The sequence below is a fragment of the Dasypus novemcinctus genome, chromosome 21 (genome assembly GCF_030445035.2).
Source record: "Dasypus novemcinctus isolate mDasNov1 chromosome 21, mDasNov1.1.hap2, whole genome shotgun sequence".
Taxonomy (NCBI): Eukaryota; Metazoa; Chordata; class Mammalia; order Cingulata; family Dasypodidae; genus Dasypus; species Dasypus novemcinctus.
This window is the reverse complement of record NC_080693.1, coordinates 31,585,514-31,608,852: the sequence shown is the minus strand read 5'-3', so window position 1 is coordinate 31,608,852 and position 23,339 is coordinate 31,585,514. Positions and strand designations below refer to the sequence as shown.

Sequence of the window (23,339 nt, the reverse complement as noted above, 5' to 3'; positions counted from 1 at the left end):
GCAAAATATTACAATAGTACTGTTAACTATCGTCCATAAGTTATATTAGTTGTAATATTTCCGTGTATCACCATATTCTTAGCATTCTGTTAGAGCATTCTTATATTTATACTATTAACCACAATTTTTATACTACTAACTACAATCTTCATCCACTACCAAAATCAGTTATACATTCCTTAGATTATTCTCTAGTTTCAATTGACGTTTTTGTAAATAGACTACCCCTTTCAGCCACAATCACATTTTTAAACCAGCAGTTTTAGTTATATTCATTTTAATGTGTTACTTTCAACTCTATTCATTTCTACACTTTTACAATTAATCTTATTAATAAGATGATGCATACATTAAGCATCATCTCCCATTCTCAACTCACCTTCTATTTCCTAGTAACCTATATTCTAGAGTTTACCTCCATGAGTTTACTCAATGTATTTAGTTCATATTAGTGAGACCATACAATATTTGTGCTTTTGTGACTGGCTTACTTCAATCAAGAGAATATCCTCTAGGTTCATCCATGTTGTCATATGAATCCTGATTTTGTTTCTTCTTAAAACTGAATAGTATTTCATTGTATGTATATACTATATTTTATTTACCGGTTGAGGGACACTTGGGCTGGTTCCATATTTTAGCAATTGTGAACGCTGCTGCTATGAACATCAGTGTACAAATGTCAGTTCGTGTTCTTGCTTTGAGTTCTTCTGAATATATTCCTAGTAATGGGATTGCTGGATCATACGTATGGCAGTTCTACATTCAGCATCTTGAGGTACTGCCAAACTGTCATCCACAAAGGCTGCACTATTCTATATTCCCACAAACAGTGAAGGAGTTTCCTGTTTTTCCATCTTTTCCAGCATTTATTTTTTAAATAATGGCCATTCTATACCGTATGAGGTGATATCTCATTGTAGTTTTGATCTGTATTTCCCTAGTAGCTAGAGATGTTGAGGGTTTTTTTTTACATGCTTTTTGGCCATTTGTATTTCCTCTCCGGAGAAATGTCTATTCAAGTCTTTTGCCCATTTTTAAATTGGGTTGCTTGTCTTTTTATTGTTGTTGTACGATCTCTTTATATAATATGAATATAAAACCCTTATCGAATAAGTGGTTTCCAAATATTTTCTCCCAGTGAGAAGGCAGCCTTTTTACTTTCTTGACAGTCTTTTGAAGAATATAAAAAGTATTTAATTTTGAGACACTCCCATTATATATTTTTTCTTTTCTTGCTCGTGCTTTTGGTGTAAGGTTTAAGAAACTACTGCCTACCACAAGCTCTTGAAGGTGTTTTCCTATGTTTTCTTTCAGGAGTTTTATGGTTGTACCTTTTATATTTAGATCCTTGACCCAATCTGAGTTAATGTTTGCATCTTTGTACCTTCTTTTTTTCTTTTGGCTATGAATATCCAGTTCTCCCAGCATCACTTGTTGAATAGACTGTCAAAATCACTTGAGTATAGATGTCAGGATCTATTACTGAGTTCTCAATTCAATTCCATTAGTCACTCTGTCTATATTTATGCCAGTACCACACTGTTTTTACCACTGTAGCTAAGTAATATGGTTTAAAGTTAGGAAGTGAGAGTCTTCCAACTTTATTTTTCATTTTTAAACTTTTTTTTTAAGATTTATTTATTTATTTAATTCCCCCCCTCCCCCGGTTGTCTGCTCTCTGTGTCTATTTGCTGCGTCTTGTTTCTTTTGTCCGCTTCTGTTGCGTCAGTGGCAAGGGAAGTGTGGGCGGCGCCATTCCTGGGCAGGCTGTACTTTCTTTCACACTGGGCGGCTCTCCTTACGGGGCGCACTCCTTGCGCGTGGGGCTCCCCTACGCAGGGGTGGCCGGGACACCCCTGCGTGGCAGGGCACTCCTTGCGCGCATCAGCACTGCGCATGGGCCAGCTCCACACGGGTCAAGGAGGCCTGGGGTTTGAACTGCGGAACTCCCATGTGGTAGACGGACGCCCTAACCACTGGGCCAAGTCCGTTTCCCTATTTTTCATTTTTAAAACATTTTTGGCTATTTGGGTTCTTTACCACTTCCAAATAAATTTGATATTTGGACTTTTCCATTCTAATCTCTATTGCTTTATCTTCTGGATATTCCAATAGCAACTTGTTTTCCCACCTTTTGCTCATCCTATACCTAGGTTTTCCAGGATGGTCTGTTTATTTTAAGCATAACACTAATCCTGCAAGATGTTCAGTAAATCAATGGTGAAGCAAGTTTAGCAAAGATGGCAAAGGCTATCCTCCAGGATAGTCACAATATACACTAGAATATTAAAAGACCCAAGAAGTCTTGCAATAACGGGTGTTTAACATTGCTTCACATGGATTTAACCTAACTTATATGACTGTGAAACTCTAGCTCCCATTGCTAATATGTTCAAATTAACTTATGTTGCTACTGAAAACCTTATATCTATCACAAACTGTTTCCCCAACTGGAAGGGTATTTGCCTGATATGTCTGGATCTCCCATGATGTATGGGAAAGGTATAATGTACACATGCTCAGTAAATATCTGTGAAATAAGCACCAAGGCTGGACCAGTCATGGGACTAATACTGACCAGTAATGAAATGTGTTAAGTGTTTGAGCTTTTTTCTAGTAGTGAACACTTTTGAAGCTAGATAGAAAATGTCTATCTTTTTCAGATTTCGAAACGTCTAGAAATTTCTAAACATCTAGTTCCTAAAGACTCCTTTTTTTAAAAAGATTTATTTATTTAATTCTCCCCGCTGCAACCCCCCCCGCCCCGGTCTACTCTCTGTGTCTATTTGCTGCGTCTTGTTTCTTTGTCCGCGTCTGTTTTCGTCAGCAACACAGGAAGTGTGGGTGGCACCATTCCTGGGCAGGCTGCACTTTCTTTTCACGCTGGGTGGCTCTCCTTATGGGGCGTACTCCTTGCGTGGGGCTCCCCTATGCGGGGGACACCCCTGTGTGGCACGGCACTTCTTGCGCGCATCAGCACTGCGCATGGGCCAGCTCCACATGGGTCAAGGAGGCCCAGGGTTTGAACCACGGACCTCCCATGTGGTAGATGGATGCCCTAACCACTGGGCCAAGTCCGTTTCCCTAAAGACTCCTTCTGACATATCTATACTAATCATCTTGGTCAGCTAGGGAGATGGCCCATAAGAGTTTATCATCATTCTTGACTCTTCTCTTGAGCCTCAGTCTCCTCTTTAATGAAAGGAAGGTACTAATAACTACATGGCAGGGTTATTGTGAAGACTTAATGAAATATTATATGGATGTACTTAACTCAGAGACTGACATATGGTAGAAACTCAAGAGATGTTTTTTTCCCCTGCCATGGAGAACAATAAAGCAGCAAAGCAAAAGGAAAAAGAAGATGGGTGACATTTTTAATGGGCTAGCCAGGGAAGACCTCTCTAACAAGGTGATATTTAGAAGGAAATGAGAGAACTACACAGCTATCTGGGGGCAGAATAGGCCAAGAGAGGTTCAAATATAAAGATTCTCAGGCATGAGTACTTGGCTTGTTTAAGGAACAGCAAGGATGCCAGTATAACTAGAACGTAGTGAGTAGGAGGAGAGTAGTAGGACCTGAGGTCAGAGTTGGGGATTGGGGTAGTGGAGTGAACTCGTGTGGAGGGCATTGTAGTTGGCTGATGAAAACCTTTTCTTTTACTCTAAGTGAAAGCAGTAGCCTTTGGAAGGTTTTGAACAGAGAAGTGACATGTTCTTTTCGATGTTTTAAAAAGATCATTCTATAGTTGCTTTCAGGAAAACAGACTGGGAGAAGAGGGAGTAAGAAGGGGAAGGAGAAGAAACTAGCAAGACCATTTAGAAGGCATTTCTTTTTTTTTTTTAAAAAGATTTATTTATTTATTTCTCTCACCCCCACCCCCACCCCGTTGTCTGTTCTCTGTGTCTATTTGCTGCGTGGTCTTTATCCGCTTCTGTTGTTGTCACCGGCACGGGAATCTGTGTTTCTTTTTGTTGCATCATCTTGTGTCAGCTCTCCATGTGTGTGGCACCATTCCTGGGCAGGCTGCACTTTATTTCACACTGGGCAGCTCTCCTTACGGGGCGCACTCCTTGCACGTGGGGCTCCTCTATGCGGGGGACACCCCTGCGTGGCATGGCACTCCTTGCGCACATCAGCACTGCGCATGGGCCAGCTCCACACGAGTCAAGGAGGCCTGGGGTTTGAATCGCAGACCTCCCATGTGGTAGACGGACGCCCTAACCACTTGGCCAAGTCCGCTGCCTCCTAGAAGGTATTTCAATGCATCGGACTCGAGTGGTAGTGGTAAGAAAGATTTGTATCTGCATGTCTTTTAAAGGTAAAGAAGACTGGTTTGCTGATGGATTAAATATGGAGATGTAAAAAGAGAGAAGGGAAGAATTTAACTCCAAGAATTTTGATGTAAGCAATGCAAAAGTCAAAGTTGCCATTTACCAAGATGGGGAAGAATGAAGGAAGACCAGGTATCAGGGGAGAAATTCTGAAGTTCCAAACTCCCGAATGTTAGTGTGTGATACCTACATCACAGTCTTTGAAGTAGAGACTTACCTTAGTCTCAATGAGCTACAACTACTCCTTGGGTAGCCTGTGAATCACCACCACGGGCTTAGGGCATAGACTTCTGGCTCTGTCTCTGGACAGATCATATACTTGGTATCTGACACTAAAACTGAGAGAACTGATGAGAAAAGAAAACTGATGAGAAGTCTGAAGCTGGTTAGGACTTCTCCCCTGTCCTGTACTAACCAACATCTAACCCCAAAAGCACTAACTCCCCAAGCACCCTCCAGAGTCAAGACTACAATGTGATCAAAGAACAGTACTAGGATCCCTTGGCCCATGCCATGGTTATCTAGTTTCTCTTCTAACTCAACATCTTCCACAAAGTGTACATAATTTGTTAGCTGTCCTCAGCCTTGTATATTACAACTCTCCATTATCATCCCCTTCTGAGACTAGAAGAACAGGATTTCACTCCAACTTTTTACTGAAAAGGTGTAAGATGAGTATTCCTCTTGGGAAATAATGGGTCTCTCCTTCCCAAGATTCACTGGCCTTTGGATGCATCTAAAGTATCTGGGTTTTTTGGTACATTAATGTCCAGAGCCTTTAATCATGCACAGAAATTTAACCAAAGGAAATAATCATGTATAAATGCAAACATTCTGTTACAAGGAATCAGTTCATTGTTTGTAATAGTAAAAAACTGGGAACACTCTCTTGGTTCAATAAGGCAAGGATTAAATAAATCTTGACATGTAAAAGAATACTAAATAGTCATCAAAAATGATTACAGGGAAGCGGACTTGGCCCAGTGGTTAGGGTGTCCGTCTACCACATGGGAGGTCTGTGGTTCAAACCCCAGGCCTCCCTGACTCGTGTGGAGCTGGCCCATGCGCAGTGCTGATGTGCGCAAGGAGTGCCATGCCACGCAGGGGTGTCCCTGTGTAGGGGAGCTCCACGTGCAAGGAGTGCGCCCTGTAAGGAGAGCTGCCCAGTGTGAAAGAAAGTGTAGCCTGCCCAGGAATGGTGCCGCACACACGGAGAGCTGCCACAACAAGATGACGCAACAAAAAGAAAACACAGATTCCCATGCTGCTGACAACAACAGAAGCAAAGAAGAACACGCAGCGAATGGATACAGAGACCAGATAACTGGGGGGCGGGGGCGCGCAGAGAGAAATAAAAAAATAAAAATTAAAAATTAAAAACAATATATGATTACATATAAGAATAAGTACATTAAAAATATTAAGTGGAAAAAATGAATTACAAATAGTATATATAGTATGACCCCCATTTTTGTAAAAAAAAAAAGTGTTGATATGTGTGAAAGTATGTATATACACACTAAAGTTAAATATGATTATATACAATAAGAAAAATTATAGTGCTGTTACCTCTGGGCAGAGGGATTACGGGTACACTTTTCTTCTTTTTACTTGTCTGAATTTTCTAAAACATTTATATTCAATTAAAAATATCTCTTATTTACAGTTCATGTTTAGAATTTAGGTTTTTACTATCTCAACCTCTTTTTAACATCGTCCTATGTTCCTAGCATCCTTCAACCAGGCCAGAAGATTTCCTTCTGAGGAACTCTTTATGGACTCCTCCCAGAGGTCTTTCCCCACAGGGGATTTGATGCTAACAACTCTGCAAAGAGGTCAGTCACAGGGTACCCAGCCTCAGCATAAGAAATGCTTCCCCAGGCTAGTGACTGCTACCTGGGAAAAGTGAAGGAGAATGGCCTGCCCTACTCTCTACCTGGCTGAAGACCCAACTGTTAAGCAGAGACTGAGAGCTCCACAGTCCCAACCAGGGCAACAGGGAATGGGCTTTGTTTTCTATAAACAGACAGACAAGAAAAAAGTTCAGGTTAAATCCTAGTCCTTAGAGAAACGAAAATAGAAACCAGGCAGCGGGGAATGCTTCATAGTCCTAAAAGCTTTTTTGTAAGTTAACACATGGTGTCTGCTTCTCTCTAGTCACCTATTTATCACTCTCTTCCTTAGAGAAGGGAAAAAGCCCTGGCTGTTTTCCTAGTGCAGGGTTTTGTGGCTGGGGCGGGGGGGGAAGCAGGAAAGGGGGGAGGAAGGAGGGTGCTTTAAGCATGATGCAAACCATTTGGAGCTGAGTGAGAGCACTGCCAACACAAGCTGCACTATTTAAACAAGTGAGGAAATGATCGTATATACAACATGCCAGCGAGCACACACACACACACACACCAAAGGAAGTCGAGAGGGCTTTTTTTCAGGACACAGAGCTGGATGTCAACGGCTAAAAGGTCGATATTTTCCCTTAACACCCTTCTCAATGACTTAATCATGTTCCGTTTGCACAGAAAACTTCCCAAGAATAAAAAAGTCTGGAGAATTAAGAGGAGGGGTGATTGGGGAGGGATGTGTGGCCTGGGGCTGACCTTATCCGAGGTTTTCTCCACGTAGCAGGGGTCCTGAGGGGCAGCCAGCAAGGGGACAAAGCCCGAAAGAAGCCGATCTTCTTCCAGGATAAGAAGGGTGAGGTCGTCGTCCGGGTCCTTATACAGTGGCACCTCAGACTGATTCACCGCAGTCAGTATGTTACAGAAATCAGCTAGCGTCGACCACACATCAACGGCAACCCTGTGAGAAATAAGGTAAGAAAAAAAAAAAAAGAGCAGCTCTAAAGAGGGACCAGTTAAAATATTCTAAGCACTTGTAAGCAGGGAGGTACTTGCAGCAAATGTAGTCTACTGCTGGCATCTGCCAGGAAATCTTACCAAAAAGCCAGGATACAAAATTATGCCCATGGCAGCAATCTGGCGTGTGTGTGTCCATCTACGCAAAGTTTGAAATTGATTAGGGGGATTTTTTCATCCTAACCAGAGAGGGAAAAGAATTTAGAGAATCAGTTGCCTAATGCAGGCCCTGTCACCTTTCCAGACAATGTGCCTGAGACACTTATTCAAATACTCTGGATATCCAGTTCCTGAGGCAGCTCCCAGAATTCCCCCACTCCTGTCCTGCCAAGTATATGCCACACAGACATCAAGAGCGCCAATCTCCCCTCCTCCAGTTCAGCCATAGAGGGCTCAGTCATACTGCAGAGTCATGTGGTTTTTCACTCCCTCAAGGTTTAGAAATCTCTTCCCTCTGTATAAGCGGGAAAACATACAAACACCCAAAGCAGGAAAATAAAGAAATATCTTGGCCTGCCAAAATCCTTCCCAGAAAGGTAAAGCCTCCTATGCACTTCACCAAAAGATCCAGTATCTGGGTTGTTTTCGCCATCCCATGCCCTATCCCTTCCCTCACTTGTAGAATGGTTAGCTATAGGGTGACCAGTGATTTGGTTTGCCTGGGACTGTCCTAGTTTTAGAACTGAAATTCCCACATACATTGAAACCCTTCAGTTCATTAGCAAACCAGACTATAGATCACCCTTGCTGCATATCATCAGGTCCTGGATGAACCTGAGAAGAAACCTTAAAAATGTAGTCTGTTTCTCCCCAATTCAAACTTCAGGGTAAAATTATGAAAAGGGTTTGTTTCTCTGTCACCTTTATTTGTCAAAAATCTGCTGTGGTTCAGATCCTTGCTTTGGTGGGTGCTAAGGACTCATATAGTTTTTTTTCTGTCCGTCCGGAGCATAGCTTGAATAGCCAAACTGTGGTCAGACATGGGTCCTGCCAAGCCCACAGACTTGGCTTCTCCAGAGGACTACCTAATCAGGGAGTTTGGAACAGGCGGTGCCCTATGGATGCTAAGTTCTACTCTAAAGGACTGAGATACAAAGGAGAATTACAAAGAAAATCTTCTGAATAAGGTTCAAGAGGTGGAATGGCAAGAAGCAAGAAGCAAAGAGGGCTTTAAGAATGAGCAACATCCTCGAATCTCCCCAGGGGAGTTACTACCTGCATGAGCCCTACCTGCTAGAGAAGGGCCTCAGACCTAGGCAATCTGTTTCTTCTGAAGACTAGGAACCTTTGAGACAGGGCAGAAAAAAGGACATGCAAGGGACATGCCACTGAAGGCGACGCTTAGGAAGAAAATGGGGTAGAGGTATGGGGACTCCCTGAGGCTCCAGGTGGAAGGAGACTGCACTGGTTTATTTACTGTAATCATTGCATTAGGAAAAAGCAATGAAATGAAACATCTTGTTTTCAAGAGTGTCCTGGGAACTCAGCGGAACACAGCACCATTAATCACACAACGCCACATAATCAACACATGTGTACTGCAGAAGTAACTAGCTTCACAGGCTTTGCCCAGGAAAAAGAACATATTTGGGAAGAATCACCGGAGGAATAAGAGTTTTCTAAAGCCTCTCTCTGCACAGACACCAAAAACCAGGCTCATTCACAAAGCTCCATCTTTTGGCTCAGTCGGGTTTGGCTGTCAGAAATGTTTAAATATGGAAAAAAATAAACAGTTGCAACACGTTTCTGTGCAGAGATCTGCCTGAGCTCCTTTGTGATGTAATGGGAAACACGGCATTCAGGCTACCAGCTGTAGAATAAACAGAACATCGAGGGTTAAAAGGAACTGAACTTTCCACGACCCCATCTGCAGAGAAGAAAATAATAAGAGGAATGATGCACTGCCCCACAGCTCTGATAGTTTATCCTCCGGTCCCGGCTGCAGAGACAAGCACCGGATGTGATAGGGCTGCTCAGGGCCGCCTCCGAGGTTAGTGCTGCCCATGGGAGATGCATAGGGAGGCTCTTCCAGCTCCCTGCTTCCTCCCCCAGTGCCCTGTTGGCCACTTGAGCCCACTGCCTGAATCTGATCCCACAGTGCTGGTGAGCTTTGGCCAACAGGCACTGCTCAGCTGCAGAACAGCAATTTGGAAAATAAACAGGAAAGACGACAGCGAGAAGGAAGAAGGTGAAAAGTCTCCCCGCTGAATTCTTGGCTTGGGAGCCCTGGTTGGTGCCAGTACAGGTCAAGGCTGCCATAGGACAAGTCTAGGGGTGGGGGATATGGGCAGCAGCATCCCTAGTCAAGGAGAAGCACCAGAAAATCACTTACGCTGCCACAGTGACAGACCCCACCTCTCTCTCTTCATCTTCCTACCCCTACCATTGTGGATCCAAGATAAAGAAATATATGGTCCCATGTGGCTCTAATTACTCATGCTCTTCTGTCCCCTAAGGCCTAGATAAACCAAAATTGACTTCTCCCAGAGTTTATGGACCACCACTAGGGACCCTTGCCCACATATACCTTGTGCTCATTACCACCTACCTTGTGCCCAAATCCTAAAACTCACTGCAAAAATGAGGTGGATAGCTTCACAGAAAGTTCTTATTTGCCCTGATCCATTTGGATGGGCCTTGTATTTGAACTCTGATTCTGAGTAACTGGTTTCTTCTGGTATCTCAGTGGGCATGCCCAAGCTCAGTTCACACTTCATCATTTATCTCCTATCTCACTGAATACCACAGACACAAACACAACTAAATAGCTACCTATGGGCCATACCAATTCTCTGCAGGGGTTGGTGGGGGAGTGAGGAGTATAAGAAAACTAACACTAAACGGAAAGGGTACTCTGAAAAACTAGGTGAGATGCCTTAACTCAGAAGTGAAGATATCTGCAAGAGGTAATTCCTGGGACCTGGGCAACATCACCTCAGCTTACTTCCCCCAGTCAGGCCTCTGGGCTGGAAGGTCAGTGCCGTGAGTGAACATGGCGTTTCCTGTCTGAGTAGAAGGGAAAAGCTTAGCTTTTTCCTGCTTTAGCTGCTTATCCCTTATAGGAGTCTTCACCCCACAAGAGCCCTTGGATCCTATGGATTCAGGGTTGGCCTAGGCCTGAGGAGCCCAAAATTAAACTTGGTTGGCTCTGAGGAGTTTTAAAGAGCTTCCAATCTTCTAGAGATGCTTAGGAGATGACTTCCCAAAAGGTTTTTCAGACAATCTCATTACCTTTGGTTCTAAATGGACCCTCATGAATAGCTATGGCCTTGGGTAAGATCCTCTGCCTCACTGTGGTACCAATTCATATTTTGGGGAAGCTCCCAGAGCTCCACTAAAGCTAGGGTACACTCTTTACCAAGCAGACCCAAAACCACCAGAAAATATGAAATTGTTTCCAGTAAGCCCATTGATGGCTCCCAGAATGATGGCAAGGGAGAGCCTCCAAGCAGTTATGATGTGATTAGTCAGCAGGGATCAGCAGTCACAGGATGACCCACTGGCCCAGCCCCACAGAAGACACCATATACCAGGAAAGCAGACCCCTGACTGGGGTCTGAATGCCAGATCCTAGCTTGGGACAGACCAGAAGTGGCTAGTTAGAGGTATACACTCAGAACCAAGGCTCACTCACTTCCCCACAGACATGCATTCACTTACTCCACCAGGAAAGGAAAAAAATAAGTTAATTTACTTTTTATTGCCTCAGAATTCCAAGGTTTAATGTAGCTGTCAGTTTGAGTGCAGTGCAGCTGCTGGCCGAAACAATGCAGCCCAGGCCAGCCCAGGTGACTGGGGAAACACATTTCACAGAAATGAACCAACACACACTCTTGGCTGGTTGTTTGGGGGATATTGACTTGGGGAATCAGATTAACCCTTTAGGCTGGGGTTAGTTCTGCAAACAGCATTAGAAAAGCAGCTTTAGTCCAGGGAACTGAGACACCCTGATCAGGTGGCTAGTGGGTTTCACATTTCTAAAATTTTGGAGTTTCCTCACATGGGATATTATCCAACTACAACATGCTCTGAAAGCTTAAAGAGTGAGACATGTGAGGCATGTTATACCACAACAATCCATCCTTGAGGAGAACTCAGAAAGAAAGGCAGATCTACCAGCTTTTTAGGGAATAGGTCAGGTAGGCCTTTTCCCACAAGCCTCAATTGGGATGGGCTGAGAGAGGAGATAGTTTGCAAAGAGTGGAGTGCCAAGGCCTGACCAAGGGCTCAGTCCACTATTCTGGCAAACCTAAGGAGGACTGAGCACTTACACACCCCTTCATATTTTTATGGGGGGAACAGACTGGCTGGTGATTAATATCAAGTACAATGACCCCATGTTACAAGCCTGCAGGGGCCTGTGGAGGTGGCCATTTCCTGTGTAATACCAGCTTGTTTAAACACTAACATTCAAACACCACAGCTGCAGAACAAACCCGGAAAGAGTTGAGTGAGAAGAAGCCCTGCATTGTGTTTTAGAGCTATGGAAGATCAGACTGTAGTACAGATGGGAAATGAGTTGGGTCTTTTGGTTCCTGAGGTGACGAGATCTGGAAAAATAGCCAAGATGGCACAGAAACTAGGCACAAAGAAGATGAAAGAGAGAAGGCCCATAGACTAAAGACATAAAGAGTAAAGACAAAAGGCCATAACAAAAGAGAAAAGCTTCTAAGATATTCTTTTTTGAACTTGTTTTCCTATAGACCACTACTGTATATCCTAGCCTGCAACTCTTCACACAGAGCTCAGTGGTTAGCATAAGAACCTTGTTGCCCTGAAGAGATTTCCACCTAAGTGGAGAAAATGGCAAGAGGCGAGTAGCAGTCATTAGAAATGGACTTGAATCTAACAACTCAGGTAGTTATCGGAAAGCCAAGATAATCATGCCAACCCTGTTTTCAGGGAGCTGAGGATTTGGCTTTGAGGTTCTCAGCTTCAGTGCTAGGTAACTCAACAGACCTTGGAATGGAGGGGCAATGGGGTGGGGGGGACTTATGCAGCATTCTCTCTGAGATTTAGGAGCTACAGTATATCTTCTAGATGCCTCCAGGATACAAAGAGAAGACAAAGGTGTCAGAGATTGCTGTTCCAGGAGTTAAGACATGGACAGGGGGCAGCAAGATAGCATTTTCCGGGAATAAGAGTTGTTTACTGGGTGACCACTAAAGAATGCAAGAATCAGCTGAATATGATCCCTTCTACCCTTCTAGTGCATGCAAACAAGTCAACTTGGATCCTTGGGAGTGCCCAATCCTAAATCAATTCTGCCCAATAAGGCAAATCAAATTCTGTGGAGAAGCTCAGTCACCCTGCAATACTTCAATGAGTATTTTCTGAGCAGTACAGCTGGACCCTCAAGGCCACGAACAGGTCACAGTAATCTCATTTCAGGATTTCTCAAGCACCTCTACTATGTGCCCACCCCCAACATCTATTTAGGTCAGTACTTTATTTGATTTCAGCTGTCCCAAGCTACACACATCTGTCTTGCTTCTGTCACATCATATGGTGTGTTAAACCCATCAGTACTGTGCGTTTGGGAAAGAGCAGCCCCTAGGGGACCTTGACATCTCCACTGCATGAGTAGAGCCCTCAGTGGCCTCCCTGGTGCGGATTCTCACGGTTCCTGCCCCTCCAAACTTGTAGCTATAACCACTCTAACACGTCTTCTTAGTTTAGCATACACTGGACCCAAATAACCTCAGTCCAGAGCTGGAAAGTGCTCTCCCTGGGGTCAGCTGCTGTACCCTGCTGGGGTCAGACTGGAACCTTAGGCCAACACCCCTTCCTCTCACAAGGAGTCCTGTGGGAGAAGTGGGGAGGGGACAGAGGCGCCTGCCATGGGAGAGATCACGTGTGCCTTACACTCAGCACTTGGAGGAAGAGGAACCCCCTGGTGCCAGGCTGTAGTGCTGACGCCCCAACCCGGAGCCAGGGAGACTGGGTGGGGAGCCAGGGTAGCAAAGGGGCTTCCCACAGTCACCACCACTTCCTTCAGGGAAGTGCTGATGGACTATTACTTGGTGACCTGCTAAAATGCCCTTTTGGGACGACACATTAAGTGTCCTTGAAGGGGTGCTGATTAGACTTGGGATTCTTATTTCAGAGCTCCCCTATGAGGGTGAGTGAACTAGCTTTTTTTTTTCCTTCTTCAGGAATTTCTATCTCATCTAAAAGGTCAATCCATGTAGGGTCCCCGAGGAAAATAGCTTACTGCATACTCCCTACATATTCCTATTTCTCCCTATGTGACAGTACCTCAGAGGGCTCCTTACAAACCTTTTCTAATATGCTCTGTAAACAATGTAGACAAGCCATAGAAAAGCAGCAAGTCCAGGAATTTCTGGAAGTTTTTTTATTTTTTTTAATGGTACTCCAATCCAACAGTGTGATAAATGCATCCGAGCTACAATTAGGAAGATATATAGCATCAGAATGCGAAGGTCTGGGCAGCCTGGTGAAACGCGGGCTCTCCAGAGCCTCAGCTATGTTTCCCATTATGTAACCCTGGTCATGGGCAGACAGCCAGACTCCAAATGAAAAAGAGACTCTGGCTTGGCACTGGTTCTATTTTCCTATCCTCATTCGGGGTCAGCGCAGTGTCATACAGCTGCAGAGAAAGCTCTGGGGATTAAACCTGGGAAAACCTCCAAGACCAGGACCTGGGTTCAAGTACCAGCTGAAAGCAATAAACCAACTGCCACAGCTGGGCTAGGTTTGGATGTTCTCAAAGTCCCCTGACTCTTTCACTTACTGAGAACTAGAGATCAAGATGAGGGAAGATTTGGCTTTAGCAGAGACTGTGAAATGAGGTAGGTTGTCCCAATGCCCTAGCCTTGCCAAGGTCCTGCGATGCAAGAGGTCACTGTGCTCAGGGGGTCATGGAAGCCTGCTACTCGACTCCTCGCCATCATGTGACATTCACAACCTCTCTGAATAGCTGTCTCTCCTCTCTGGTGTGGAAGAGAGCAGAAATTCTGCAAAGAGACAGCCCCTCCAAACCCTGTGGTGAGCTCTAACTAGACCAAAGCACGCTAAGGTGGCTTTCACAGTGGCCCCAGGCAGCTTTCCACACCCTGCTGTGATCCTCTGAAACAAAGTCTTTTGAGATAGAAAGCCACCCTATTACAACTCCTAACAGGAACAAATGGGAAGTCAACTTGGTCATATGCTGACTTCAGCACGCAGACCTACCAAGTGCCATTGCACGGGAAGGTACAAAGGCCATGAAATCCTGCCCTTATCACCCTGCAGTGTCAGTGATGTCCTGTCATCTTCATCGTAGGTGTTCCTAGGATAGGGATCATATTCCTCTGTGTTTAGGTGGCTATTGGCCAGGAAAAGAAGATTTGACCAGAAAGAAGAGAAACAAGGGCAAAGAGGAGGAACCAAGAAGACTAATAAGCTTAGAATTCCCCTAGGAATTTTAGGAAATTGGAGGAGGCTTTGCAATGATTCTCTCTAATAGCATAAGGAAATCAGGTAACAAAAGGAAAGGGGGGAGTGAGATTAAATAAGGTTTCAAATGTGTCAGAGAGTCAAATCAGGAGTGGGGTTTTCAAGAGGAAAAACAAACTGAAATGCAGGGTATCTAATTACCTTATCTTAGGACCAATGAGGAATCTGTCTTTGCAGAGAATGAATGCAGGCAAAAACCAATGAAAAAGCATGCAAAGAGAGACAAAGTGAAAGTAGCTTCCTTCCTGCTTCCTTGACAGCATTACTACACCCTCCAAAATGAAGATCAGCAACAAAGACCTGAAAGGGGTTGGGATTTACAGTTCTGACACCTACAGGACTATCTAGGGTATGTTATTCCCTATGGCCTGAAAGGATAAGGCTCCACAGGATGCAAGACCAGTAAGATGTAACATTGAAACCCATAACCACCATACCCTGCCAATCTCTCAAGCATAGTATTTGCTGTATTAGACAGCTACACTAGAAACTAGAAAGCAGGGAGGTAAAAATCTTTTATTTTTCCAGTGCTCAGACTTGTGAAGGCTATGAAGTGGAACTATCCTCAGTGTTAGCCAGGCCAGTTTTGCGGTGGAACAGTGGCACCAGCTTCAACCAACCACGCCTTGCAGTCAGGCCCCAGGACAGCAAAGCTCCTCCTTTATGTTCAAACTTGCATTCCAGAGACAACCAGCTGCTGAACCTGATGGGAGGGGCAGAAACAATGTGGAAGGCGACTCTATTCCCTACCACCCACTGACTTCCTTAGCCCAGACTGGATTCCCAAGACAGTACTGGCTCCATAGTTAAAGGATCTTGTTTACTGGGAGTCAGTATATTATTTGATCAGATTCGTTCTCCTGGGGAAGAAAAGTCTGAAAAGACTAAGCAAATTTGGTTCAACTGTCCCAATCCTCTCTGCCTCTCTGCTGCCCAAGAGAGAAAGACCAGCCAGGAATGGCTGGACCATGTGCCCAGCTGCAGATTGTGTTCTTGCCAAAGATGGGCAGCAGTTCCCATTAGCCAGCAACAGACGATTTGCTGCTGCATCCAAAAAGAAAACAAACTCAGCACCTCAAGCAAATGAGGCCCAGCACTTCCTGTGTGAGTTTTCCATTTCCTCAGCCAAACAAAAGCCAAAGGGAGTGAGAGAGGGAGGAAGGACGAAGGCTGGTTGCATAACAGTCAAGAAACCTGATGGCCAATGATGCTGGTGAATAGAGCCTGTGCAGACCATATCTAAGGGCTCTGTGGTGGTGAGGTGAGTGATGAGGAAGGCCCAATATATTCTGTATCCCAGTCCCCAAAAGGGAGGATCATGCAGTTACCCCTGAGCATGCTCAGAAGCAGTGGCTTTAGATACATGGAGAACTGAGCCCTTCCTTGACATTTTCTTTCCAAAATTGCAAATGGTTTACTCTGCATTATAGATTAATGGCCTTAAAAGTTTGAAACTATGTATGTTAACCCTTTTGGGAACAGTTGCTCCCCAGCGAGCAGAGCTGTCAGTTCCTTTGTCGTGGTCCCAGCTGTCCAAAGCAGGGCTCAATCCTGGCTCACAATGTCTCGGCCTGGAGTGTTTTCAGAAGCCTAGAAGGGCTCACAGGAAGGAGGCAAAGAACTGTGCAATGCTGAGAGCATTACTCACATGGTTACAAAGCTAGAGCTGGAGATGGCATAGGGATTGTGGGCTTAGCAATTTGGGGTTGGGATGAAGAGCAAGGAAGAAATTTGAAGAAGTATAGGGGCAGGGGATGGGGGAAAGGCAGACTACATAGCCCACACAGAAAAATCAGTAATTGCTGGCCAAATCTCTGCCACAGCCTTTCCTCTGTAGGTAACCTGTGAGTTCAGGAGACTCACACACGTGGCCCCCAGCCCAGAGAAGCAACCTTCCCCATTCCCAATAAGTGCCAACAGCAGCAGCCGAGGTCTCCATATTCTATCCTCCAGTATGTCCCCCCTCCCAGAGAAGAGTACTGGAGGAGAAGAATTAGATACTAGGTGTGGAAGCTTGTTCTGAAACACACATATATACACACAATGTAGAACCTGAAGGAGCTCTGAGTGCACTACACCTGCCAGAGCCCTCTGCAGAGGACAGAGTGGAAAAGAGGAAGACAGAGGCAAAGATGGGAGAAAGAGAAGGAGGAAGAAGGATGGACAGTAAGAGATGAACAGATAAGAGCCTATATGAACATATATTAAGACACTATTAGGCAAACACAAACAAACAGGCAGTGACACTAATACAGATAAGAATGGGACATGTGGGAATATGGATACACACCAGGAGTTGGCAAGCTTTTTACAAAACGGCCTGCATAGTAAATATTTTAGGCTTTTGGACCATACGGTCTCTATTGCAACCACTCAACTCTGCTGTTGTAGTGTGAAAGCAGCCATAAGCAATATGTAAACAAATGAGCATGGCTGTGTTCCAATAAAACTTTATGGACACAGAAATTTGAGTTATATATAATTTTCATGAGTCACAAAATCTTCTTCTTGTGATTCTTTTTTAACCATGTAAAAATGTAAAAAAAAATTCTTAGCTTGTGGCCCATACCCCTCCCCCCACCCCACCCCCCAAAGCAGAGACAAAGACAGACACACAGAGGTAAGCAAAGAGATAGTCAGACAGACAAGCTCATACCAGCAGAGGCAAGTAGGTAATAGGCAAGGCTGGCAGGCAGGCACAAGTCCCCTCCCCCCCCCCAAAACCTCACCTCCCATCCCCTCAAGAGACCCAGAATGACACACACAATCGCAGATGACACACACAGACATGGTCATGGACAAACATGGACACAGACATTCAGGAACATACATGAATACATGCTCCCACAGGACACAGTCACACACACAGACATGGTTGTGGACCAATATATATGTTGACTGACATACACCCAGAATCAGACATGGATATGGACATAGAGGCATAGAGACACAGACACAGATGGAAAGAGACCTCTCAGGGGGACACATGATGACACACACACACACACACGTAAACAAAGACTGATGCTCAATGGTGTGGACACAGATACAGATACAGACACGGACACACCCCAAGGATACAGATGGATGTAGCACATGTGGACACATACAGATTGACAAACATGGAGAGACACACCAAAAAACCCTCAGACAGACAGATCTCCAAAGATAGGCATGGAAAGATACTCAGAGACACTCAGACACACACAAACTCACAGACAGACACACACAGATAGACCCAGATAGGCACACACAGAGTAAGATACAACCCAGACACAAATACAGACAAAGGCACAACCATATGAAACACCATATGAACACACACAGACATCCATAGACACGGCCAGGCAGACACATGTACTCTCTGGACCAATACACCCCACAATGACAGATGCTTTGATAGATACCACTGAAACAGGGAGTCAGGAAAACTGGGACCTGGGGGTAGGGAGTAATGGTGAGGAGACAGGGAATGAAGAGGATGGAAGAGTGATGTGCATGTCCTCACCAACCCCCTCATTACAATGTCAAGAGAGGAAGGCAAGGACACAAGAGTGTGTAAGACAGCACAAGATAGTGAGAAATAACCTGAAAGACACATGTAGAAAAACTAAGAGAGAGAAAGAGACAAAGTCTCTCTCACACATGGACACACTCAAGAGGCAGCTATGCAGACAGAGTACGAACAAGAGGAAGTGGGAATGAGAAAGCAAGAGCAAGGACAAGGAAGAAAACAGGGTGCAAGCTAGAGAGTGAGACTGATTCTGAAGGAGGGGAGGAGGAATAGAACTGCAGAATAGGCAAAAATACCCTAAAACATCACAAGACAAGGATGTTCAAGGATGGGAAAAACCAAAGTGCATATGAAGAGCAGAGAGGGAAACAAGCGGGCTGTGGGAAGGAGAAAACCCAAAGGAGGACTAAAGGGGAGCTGAGGGAAGACAGGTGGTTGAGGCCAGCAAGGCCAAAGAAATGGGCAGGTTGACTCACTGTGAGGGCAGATCCAGGGATGTGGGTGGAGGATTCCAGGTGTCTGGGTAGCCGAGCATCCAATCTGACCAGACTTTCACACTGGGGAGCAGCTCCTTCAGGTCCGGGACAAAGGAAGACACCTTGATGTCATCTTGGTCATCCTCGTCCTCAGTAGAGGACAGTTGAGCTGCAGAGGCAAAGGGTGATAACTGGGCCTATGTCTGCTGTGGCCCCCGAGTGAGGCCTGGGGTGCTGGGATGGCAGTAAGCTCTTAGGGAAGGGAGACCAAGTCCACAGGAAAGCTGGGCCCAGGAGAGAAGGACAAGTGCCAGCACCTAAGAGGATTTTGAAAAGTAGGACAAAGAGAGAACCAGTACACTAGGTTTGCCCCTGTAGATATTTTTTTTTCTGCTTCACCTGTGGCCTGCCTGAAGTCTCTACTCTGGCCTCCAGTCCACCCTTTTAGCTAGTAGTAAGATGGCACTGGAGTTCCTGCCAAAACTGCATAACCTGAATTTAATCATGAGGAAACATCAGACAAACCCAAATTGTGGGACATTCTATAATATAAATTGCCTATATTATTGAAAGATGTCAAGGTCATGAAGGACACAGAAAGATTGAGAAACTAGTCCAGATTAAAGAAGATTAAAAAGACATGACATTTAAATGCAATGCATGATCCTGGATTTGATCCTAGACCAGAAGAAACTTACTTAAAAAAAAAATTTTTTTTTTTGCTATAAAGAACATTATTAAAACAACTGGTGCAAAATGAATAAGATCTGTAGATATTGCAAATATATAATATCATTTTGGTAATTATACTGTCATTACATAAGAGAGTATTCTTTATGTACAAGAAGTGCACAGTCAAGTAGTTGAGGGTAATGAACTACCATGCCTGCAACTTACCATCAAATGGTTCAGAAGAAAATAATAAGTGGAAATGTATGTGTGTGTACATGTGCACATGGAAAGAGAGAACGTAAAGGAAACAAGGTAAAATGTTAATGACTAGGGAATCTGGGTAAAGCATATGGAAGAGTTCTTTGTTCTATTCTTGCAACATTTCTATAAATTTAAAATTGTTTTAAAATAAAAAATTACCGATCCTCCCCCCCAAAAAAAGTGGTCCCGAAGGCTATCCCACAAAGCTGATATGTTTGGGTGGGGGGTGGTGAGACACAGAGGGGTCTCCTTACTGACCCAGAAGCAGAAAAAAGGGTGTGACCTTTGGCCCTACCTTGTACTGTTATAGCAATCAGATCTGGAATTTTAAGGGCAGCTGTAAAGGATAGGGGGTACTGCCTCAACCCAAAGGCTAAAAATAGACTCTGTTCTACTGAGTCCCCCAAGATGGCTGGTCCACAGTGGTCATAGCACCCACCAGGTACCAGACAAAGAGGGACAGAGAAAGAGGGAAAAAAACTAAACATCAATTATGAACAAAAAGGGAAAATCACTTCCCTGGTATTTTAAAGTTGCAGGGAACACTTAGCAGCTCTTAGGTAAAGTGAAAGTCCTAACTACTAAAGGAGAAAAAGAGGAGGGAATAGTTCCACACGGAGGAAAAAGGGCCTTAGAGGTAATCAAGCTGCAAAAGGAGATGGGACCAATTAGTGGGCAAAAGGAAGAGGGTCATGTTGGAATGAGGAAGAATGGAGGGTAGAAGGAGAGGACACTGAGAAAGCAGCATGGCATCCTGAGGCTTGTCTGGGCAGGCCCAGGTAGCCAGAATGGCCACCAGTCAGGTGGGCCCCTCCTTTGCTTACCTTTGGCAGACTCCTTAAGTAAGTAGGTGCAGCGCTGCACCAGAAGAGAAAACATGGCCAGGCCGAGGGCTGCAGCCTGCTCCTGGATCACAGAGCGGCACTCCTCTGAGAAGCAGTCTAAGGAGAGGCAAATGAAACTCCATCAGGACCCTGGGGGCCAAAGCCACTTTTCCCTACCAAGCCTTGGAGTTAGTGTCACACATGTAGTGGGTCTTCCACTGTTCACTAGGCACATGAAACAAAACTGAACTGGAAAGGACATCACCTTTCTTGATGAGAACTATTTCAGAAAGTCTTTTATTTTAAAACTTAAATTTCCCTCTAATCTCTAATAGGTCCTACTCCAGAGGCAAAATGACATGATGGATAAGAGTGTTAGTACCTTGGTGTGACACTTACTAGGTATGCATCCTTGGCCAAGTTACTGAGCCTTCTTTTCCTCATCAAAGATTGGGGGTAGCAATATTCCCTCTATCAAAGGGTGGCTGAAAGGCTAAATGAGAATGCATGTGAAGCACTTAACACATTGCCTGGCATATGGATAAGCACTGGATACCATTATTATAAGGATCACTTGTGTAAATTCTGTATCACGTCACTCCCCCAGACCAAGTTACACTAGGTTAGTTTTAGTTGGCTACTCACAACATGGAGCTACAGTAACAAGAACCCGTATTTAATTGTCCTAGTCTCTCTAATGTCTAATCTCAGGAGCACAATCACTAATTAAGATCAGGAAAATACAAATTAAAAATTTATTTTCTTAAAACACCAACTTTTGGTTCCAAACTTACCTCCTATATGTTCCTGCTCCTGAGAGAACATAAATGATACTTATAAATAACCTTTTTACTTTGAATGAGTTAATATACAGAATAACACTTGGCATATAATAAGCACTTAATCAGTTTTAGCTTTTATTTTCACAGCCTATTTTTCCCTACAGCTAAAAAATTAACCTGGCTCCCAAATACTACCTCCCTCTTTCCTTCACTTTCTCTGCCTGCCTAAACTTCTGGCTGGACCACCTTGTTGGTGGTCAGAGCTATTATTTGGTGGGAACTACATTACACACTTCCAGACCCTTCCCTGTAACCACTCCTTGTCACTGGCCCTCCCTGATATCCACTTCCTCCTGACTTGAGAGGAGTTGGTGACAAACAGAAGGCAGCAGTCCAACCTGCAGCCTCAGAGGAGGAGACACCCAACACTCACAGGAGATGGAATCAGGGGTCAGGCTTTCTAGCTCTGGCAGCAGCTAATCTGTTAATTCCCTCTGTAATACAGAAGAACTCTCAGAATCTTCAAGTGTTAAAAGGATAATTAGCCACATGTTTGATCTCTGTCCCTGTCTGTATTTTAACCTCAAGAGCCAAGGGGAAGCCCTCTTGTCAGCTCACTAATCTTGTCAATGGGACCAAATTGAAGTAGTTACTCCAGGAGATGGTACACAACCACAGTAATTCTTAACAGTCTTTGCCACAGGAGCAAATATGATCAGAGTATAAAAAGCCAGCCCTAAACCACTTTTGAAAGCCCTGGGAGTGAGAAGGAACAGGCTGCTGCTCAGAAGATCCAACATATGAACAGCATCAGTTTAACAATTACTCTATTGTGGCTTTCCCACCATCTTTCCAGATGCTCTCTCTGGTCCCAAATGTCACCTCAACTGTAGCAGGCAGTAAGGAAGTAGTAACAATCTACATGATTAGAAGAGATCACTACTCTCATACTTTCCCTGGTAAAGCCCTAAACCTCTGTTAGAGAGAGAGAAAACAAGCATCCAAGAACCAAGAGGAGGGCACATGGAAAGCAGGGAAGGGGAAGATGTATAACCCATCCCAAGAAAAGCTGCCAACTTTCCCCCTTCACCCCTTTCTATAGGCAGCAGCACTGCCAGTACTGCCCTAGTTCAGGCCCTTGCCAAGCACTGCCAGCAGCCTGCCTCTAACTAGCAAAAGTCCAGAGTGGGGGAATAAATTCAAACACAGGAAGATTGGATAGAACAAGTGAAGGCCACATCCTAGTAGTTGACAGTGAGTGAACACTGGCACCCTATCAACTGGGCAATTTAGGCATGAGTTAACCTGTACACAGAGGGCTAGAAGGGAAGGAGGGGTATGTCTTAGCTCCAAGAGACAGGCATTAGAGAAGTACAAGTTTACAACTCTAAGCAGACACTCATTAGCCTGGATATGGATAAGATGAGGCAGAGGGAAACTGCTTTCACCAAGCCCATTTCTATTTTATAACAAATAGCAACCCTCAGGCTAGACTTTTCTCAGAGTTCAAAATCCCGGCTAGGGCTCAAGGGGAAAAACAACTCTTAAGAATAATGATATCTAAGGCCTCTTATCACAGCAATGGCTTCTAGGAAAGTCCAAGCTGGTTCTTTTCTAAGCCTCCTCCAATAAAGTTGGGAGACCAGGCAGGGTGGCAACAAATGGAGCTTCTTTGCTGTAGGTCTGCAAGGGTTCAGCTATCTCTCAGAGCAGCAGCTGAGAGACAGCTTCATGACAGCTCTGCTCTAGGCCATGGTTGTCACCTTTTGTCCAAGGGCCTCAGCCACAAAACATCCCTAACCATTCCCCCACCCCCACCCCCACCCCTTGTTTCAGGAAGGGCCTGACAGTGCTACCTGCTTGGGTGTCTGGTACAACTGATAGGAAGGAGAACATGTAAGCCTTGCTCTGATTAAGCAGATATCATAAGCCATCTAAGGGGGCAGAATACCTGGGATTCAGTCAGCCTTCTGATTAGCCATGTTATATGGAGTACTTTCTGGAAGACCTGCTCTTCTCTATGCCTCAGTGGCACCACAAGCTATTCATTGAGTCAACACATCCTGAGGTTCTACAATGTGCTGGGTATTGTGGAGGACACATGCACAAATAAAGCATGGTCACTGCAATCTGACCCTTTTGGTTAAGTGCTATAACTTCAG

The 23,339-nt window shown here is 44.6% G+C and overlaps 1 protein-coding gene across 3 annotated transcripts in view; it reads right to left on the bottom strand.

Moving 5' to 3' along the window:
• SMG6 (SMG6 nonsense mediated mRNA decay factor) overlaps window positions 1-23,339 on the bottom strand; it is a 249,485-nt gene that overhangs the window by 111,577 nt on the left and 114,569 nt on the right. For all 3 annotated transcript variants that reach the window (XM_004483742.4, XM_023586172.3, XM_071210432.1), the window contains exons 11-13: window positions 20,396-20,512; window positions 18,639-18,807; window positions 6,933-7,134 (exon numbers count right to left, since the gene is read on the bottom strand). In XM_004483742.4, coding sequence (XP_004483799.2) covers window positions 6,933-7,134; window positions 18,639-18,807; window positions 20,396-20,512 — 488 coding nt within the window. The remainder of the gene's footprint in view (window positions 1-6,932; window positions 7,135-18,638; window positions 18,808-20,395; window positions 20,513-23,339) is intronic.